Source organism: Amphiprion ocellaris, chromosome 20 (assembly GCF_022539595.1).
Source record: "Amphiprion ocellaris isolate individual 3 ecotype Okinawa chromosome 20, ASM2253959v1, whole genome shotgun sequence".
Lineage (NCBI taxonomy): Eukaryota > Metazoa > Chordata > Actinopteri > Pomacentridae > Amphiprion > Amphiprion ocellaris.
Window position 1 is genome coordinate 20,212,687 of NC_072785.1, and position 6,000 is coordinate 20,218,686.

At 44.6% G+C, this 6,000-nt stretch overlaps 1 protein-coding gene across 2 annotated transcripts in view; it reads right to left on the reverse strand.

Moving 5' to 3' along the window:
- runx3 (RUNX family transcription factor 3) overlaps positions 1-4,217 on the reverse strand; it is a 49,036-nt gene extending 44,819 nt beyond the window's left edge. The window contains exons 1-2 of one of the 2 annotated variants that reach the window (XM_035955105.2): positions 3,967-4,217; positions 3,523-3,633 (exon numbers count right to left, since the gene is read on the reverse strand). In XM_035955105.2, coding sequence (XP_035810998.1) covers positions 3,523-3,580 — 58 coding nt within the window. In that variant the 5' untranslated portion in view covers positions 3,581-3,633; positions 3,967-4,217. The remainder of the gene's footprint in view (positions 1-3,522; positions 3,634-3,966) is intronic. The other variant, XM_023285302.3, reaches the window with a different exon arrangement.
- Positions 4,218-6,000: the final 1,783 nt, after the last annotated feature.

The following is a 6,000-nucleotide window of genomic DNA, read 5'->3' on the forward strand; positions in this document are numbered from 1 at the left end:
ACCCCTGAAAGTGTTCCCCATAAAGTCGTGTTGACAGACGGTGAAAGCGCCGAGATGGACCAAAAAGTAAATAACTACCTCCAAAAACGTTTATAGCCCTAATCAAGTCCAGAACGTTTCTTCCATCCAATATGCCTTCAGAGTTTTATAAATAGATATTATACTCGGCTAAATTGGAGACAGGATTTCGCTGCTCTGTGGCTGTCATGCGTTTTCTATTATTTGCTTTCACTTTAAAATATTGAAACTCTTAATATCTGGTTACAGATTTCAGCTCCGCTCAGCCAGTCTTCATGTTTTGGCGTCACTCAGGGGCCTCACACTCAGCAGGATTTTGAAAGTGCTCCAATCAAGCATATTAATTTAAGAGAGGGGGAAAAAAATCTTCACCATATGACTTTGTTATTAATAAATTCACCAGAGGCCGGCCATGTGTTCTGTTAAATTTATAGCCGTTTTCTTTTTTGAGCTACTGTATAATGTTATTTTATTTGTCAGTTGCTCTAAGGTAGAAATTCATCTGGTATTTTTATGTCCACCGAATCATAATTTTTGATGCATATAAAGTGTGTTTTTGTCACTCTGTGCATGTGCCTCTCAGGAGTTTCCCTCCCTAAACACTTGTAGCACAAACCAGACCACCTCCCAGAATCCTCCAAAATAACCTTCCTACAACTGTGGTGAGGCGCGGCGCGTTTCTCACACACAAGCCCTCACTTCCATTCATGCAGCGCAATAAGCCAAACATATAAAACCATTCCCACCCTAATAAACCGAGGCCTTTTTCTCTGCTACAAAGGGAGCTGGCTCTCAACAGCGTAACACTCTAAAAAACGGACCCTTGAATATAAAACACCCAGCAAGGGGAACACAGCGGCCCTTCCAAGTGGAGGGGAAATGCGGTGACAAAAACCGAGCCAAGGATATGACCCACCACAGATGCTATAAACCAGGTACCCCACCTGATGCAAACACTGCCAACATGTCAAGATCGGAAAACTCAGTAAAGTTTATACAATTCTGCTTCACAGGGGGAAAGTCTGGCGCTTTTTTTAGAGCTCACAGCATTTTTGCGAAAGAAAGTGTCTCAGAATGCTGCTTTCTGACTGAACAGTGGTGCTGCTGCATGAGGGTTAGCAGGTGTAGCCTCATTGTGGTTATTATCAGTAAACTGCAGCAGCTCAGTGAGTCTGCATCAGATTAACGCAACATTGATGCAAAGCTCTGCAACTTGCTTTCTTTTTCTTTCCCTTGCAGCGTAATAACTGTCTATTAGCTTTATCTTATGCTTTATGCTAAGTTAAACGGCATGTGAACAACCCGGTCTGTTCCCTTTGTGACTTTGTGTGTGTGTGTGTGTGTGTGTGTGTGTGTGTGTGTGTGTGTGTGTGTGTGTGTGTGTGTGTGTGTGTGTGTGTGTGTGTGTGTGTGTGTGTCTGTGTGTGTGTCTGTGTGTGTGTGTCTGTGTGTGTGTGTGTCTCATTGAACTTCAGCAGAGGACTGAGGTTTCTGAGGTGAGGCGTCCTCTCGCTTCTCACGCGAAGTGCATCTGATGTTGCACATCATATGCTTACATGTGTTCTTTGTCTGCTCTGAGATAAGTTGAAATATATAAAAATTACCGATAAGACACCTTCACACTGATATGTTTGTGTCGTGCTGATATATTTGTCATGCTCTTTTTTTTCCCTTTTGCGCTAATGAAATTACAAGGTGACGCGATTTGAAAGAAACACGTTAGAGATCAAAATCATTTTCAGTGACTGTTTTCGTAAATGAACAAGATGCTGCTAACGGCAGTATTTCCTGACTTCTGAGGAGCTGAATACAGTATTTCCATAAGCTGCTTGTCGCACTGTTTAAAAGTCAGAGCTCGGGAAGCCAGACGTTTAACAGTCTCCTCGATTCTCTCAAACTGTTCCTCTTAATTTCAACCTGATTCAAGTCTAAAAAAGAGAACTTTGGTCAAATTGCTTTGCCTGTGTAATGCAAGTTGTTAAACTAACCGCTGGGGTATTTTGCTTACATGAGGTAGTCACAAATTGAAATGCTTTCAAATTGAATGGGGAGATTTAATGACTCTTGGTCTTTGTTCTATTCCAGTTCGGTTTCACTCTCCTGACAGAGTGAATTGTAAAAGGATATTGCAAATTCACTAATGATTTCCAATGGATGATTCCAGTTTGTCTCCCTTTTCCCTTCTTGACCTACTGTCTCCCATCTTGCCTCATTGCTCTGGTGGGATTGAAAATCAAAATCAGGTTCCCCAAAGCACTTTACGTTAGAGCTTAAAACCGCTCGAAAAGCATGATGCATGAAACCTGAAATTGGTGACACACTGATCTGTAAACAGAGAGGAGATAAAGCGATGCAGACCCGGCGGTTATAGAGAAGAAAAGGGGGGTCTGAGCCGTGTCATGAGGAAACTATAAATGCCTGAGTGTCTGTAGAAGCTGTGAGAACATTGGAACATCATCTCCTGTCACTGCGGTTCCACTGAGGATATCAGAGGATTGTTCTCATGTGAGACGCAGATGTACAGAGTGTGTGTCTGACTGCATGTGTGAGGCTCCAGAGATTTTAAGATATACTCTGCAAACAATTACAAACTGGTAGTGCTTCTCCTGTGGCTGTCTCTAATTAACACTGCAACAAGGCCTTAATTGGGAAGGGGGTTTTGTTTTTTTCTGCTGCCTTTCAGTGGCTGTCTCAGTGGTTATGTGAGGAACACTGGGAACAACTGAGTCCCCCGGCCGCCATCAGATTAACGACTTCATTTCATTTTTGTGTTTGTCATCGCTGACAGAAATAAACTCAACAAGTGTTCTTATTAAAATCAGGAAGAAGTTTCAGTCTTTTCCTCTTTCTTCTCGTACGCACTAGAGCCGAACTGTTTGCGAGTAAAAGCCGCCTGATTGGAATTACCATGGCAACAAATGGCTTCTTCATTGAGGCTAGCGTTTAGCGTCGCCAAGTATAGTGCACTCACCTCACCACACAGACCAAAAGTACCTCCTGGAAGTAAAGCAGAGTGAGAGAGCCTAATATGTTTTTTTTTTTCCTCTTCGCTCCTTTATTGTATTGCCATGTTCCAGTAAAGGGCCCAGTCACATGGAGCCTCTGAGCTCGTATTCTCAGAGAGAGAGCGCAGAGTTTCACTTGATAATGAATGTCTGTGGTGAGTTTCCCATTATGGCGCTACTCCATCAAGCCTACAGAAAACACAGCAGCGGAGAGGCAAAGGCCTTTATGGGCCATATCAGTCAACTAGATGAGGGCTACTGTGCAGATCCTTCTTTGTGAAACTATCTGAGCACATGTGTGAGTGTGTGTGGAAGGATGAATGCATTCACACAACACAAGAAGCACCCGGCTCCCACATTTCAATGTGTTAATTCCTCTTTTTTTGTCAAAAGAAACAAGTTGTCAAAGCTGCACTTTCAAACCAAGTGTACAGAGGGTGGGATAGTGTTGGGAGGGAGAAGGGGTAAGTGGAGTGGAGAGGGGAGGATCAGCACTCACCTCTTAGTAGACTGCTGCTGTAGTTGGAGAAGGAGTCAAAGATGCTGTTGGATGCCATGACAGGGAAGCCAGAACGATGTGGAGCCCTCACTATAGTCAATTCCCACCGACCTCAGAGAGAGAAAAAGGAGGATTGAAACCGAGAAATGAAAGAGTACCATAGAGAGAAGCGAGAGAAGGAAGGAGAGTACGAGAGGACAAAACTCCTGAAGCTCGGAGCCTGTTTGCAACCAAGAATCTCGGGTTTGTGACTACCACAGGAATCCCAAGCCACAAGCTTGCAGAGAGAGCAGCAGCATGTGTTAGCACCAGAAGACGTTTGAGAAAGAGAAGACGGTCCAAGAGAGAAAGAAAAGAAGAAACAGAGATCGTGGTGCAGATAAAAGCAGTTCAAAACAAAAGCAACAGCAACATTGGTATCACTAGGTGTGGAGGTGGACTTACCAGGGCTGGAGATGAGAGGGGGCCCACCTAACGGAGCCCGGGTGGTGGAAGCGGGTGGACGTGGAGGGCTGGGTTTGTGGTGGTCTGTCACGCAGCAGGCTGAGGGTCTGAGGTTAGCCAGCTAGCCTGACAGCGTGGTCTGTCTCTTTGTTTCTCTTCCACGATGGTGGCGGCCTCACTGGAGCGTCAGTGCTAGTAAAGGCTAAAAGCCACAGTCTATCTGCATCCTCCTCGCCATCCACACACACACACACACACACACAGACACACACACACATACGCACACAAACACACACTCCTCTCCGTGAGTGGTGGAGCCCACGTCACATGTCACGTGAGGTCACCGGGCCTCTCCCTCCGTCCCTCCCTCCCCTCCCTCCCTTCTTCTCCTATCGTCTTTGCCTTTTCTCTGGTTTCTTCTGTTTCGGGTTGTACTTTCCAAGCTTCTTCTCTGACTTGCCGTCTTCACTCTCACTTTTCATTGGCCGTCCAAGTTTTGGAAACATTCTATTTTCTTTTGAGTTCAAACCAGGCAGCGGCCTGCGCCACTGAGGCTCACTGAGGTTTGCAGAGAGCACTGAAACCACTGTAGAGGAGCTGGAGAGACATTAAAATGTGTTAAGCCCAATACAAACACATGGGAGAGAGAAAGACACGAATGAATCGGATGAAGAGAAAGAGAAAATGAGAGATAGCTGTGGCTTTAAGTAGACAGGAAAGCGTTGAGTCTCTAACTGCCGAACAACACTGAGCATGTTGTACTTGACTGTGTATGTATGTCCTGTGCTAGTTTTATGTTCGTCTGACTCACAGCACATCTGTGTTTGTAAGAACCAGTGGTTTTGGGCCTGCAAAACCTCCACCCTCACTTACCACTTGATAGTATCATAGTGTTAGTCTCATCAGAAGCAGTACTGCCAGTTGCTCAGCTCTGACTGGGTCCTCAGCCCTTTCAAGTTATACCTTCAGCTCCTTTTTTCTCTTTGCATTGCCCTTTATCTGCTTTCTTTATATTCAATGCTGCCACATCTTAACATGAATCTCCTTAATGAGAATATTTCAGTTCAAGTTCAATCACATTTGCCTGAAAGTGTTTACAGTTGCACTACATATACATTATATATTTCTGCTTTTCTAAATTTGAGCTTCCTTATGCAATGTGCCAGATAATTTAAAAAAAAAAAAAACGTTAGTATTTGTGGGCTGCTGTAGTCTTTTTTTTCTTCCTTCGGAAAGCGCAATACGATTTAACCTGATTGTGGTTTTCACACTTTTTCATTTTCTAGGCTGAATTTAAGAACGGAACGGTTTTCACTGATGTGGCTACTTGTGCTGCTTGTAAAGTGTCTGCCGGAGATGTGATATCAATATTACCTTTTCTTTTGTCTTCGATTTCAAACCATTTATTTACTAGTTAGTTTAGCAGTTATGAGAAAAACAGGAAATGATTCACATTCACACAGAAATTGAGGATGAAGGTGTCAAATGTGCTTTCACGGTGAGAGACTCGCTGTCTATTGCGGTGCTGTAAAACAGGCAGTCCTGCAGTACTGCATGTACACATTTATGCCTGTTTGTGTGTGAGCGCGTAAATCACTGGCATTTGCAAACCTGTGGTATCCACACTTCCTCTCTCCTTTCTCCTGTCTCTGAGTGACACACTGACCATGTCTGGCCACGGGACAACAGACCCAAACCACCGTCTGGTCATTCATGTGACCCAGTAGCTTTCCCTGGAAACCTGTGTGTGTGTGTGTGTGCGTGTATGAAGCTGTGTGCGCGTTTCAGTTCTGTTTCATTTTCACACTGCTTTGTGTATGGATGTCAGCCCACGGTGTCCTCTGCTAATTGCTGGACAAGACTGCTGCATGGACCACAGCATGTGTTTGCATGTGTATATACAGTACCATGTTCTCTGTGTGTGTGTGTGTGTGTGTGTGTGAGAGAGAGGGAGCTTGCCGCTCTTCCTGGTAGCCCGCACTGCCCTGTAAATGAGCAGTTGCCGTTGAGTTAGGCGGCAGCGCGGGCTAAATG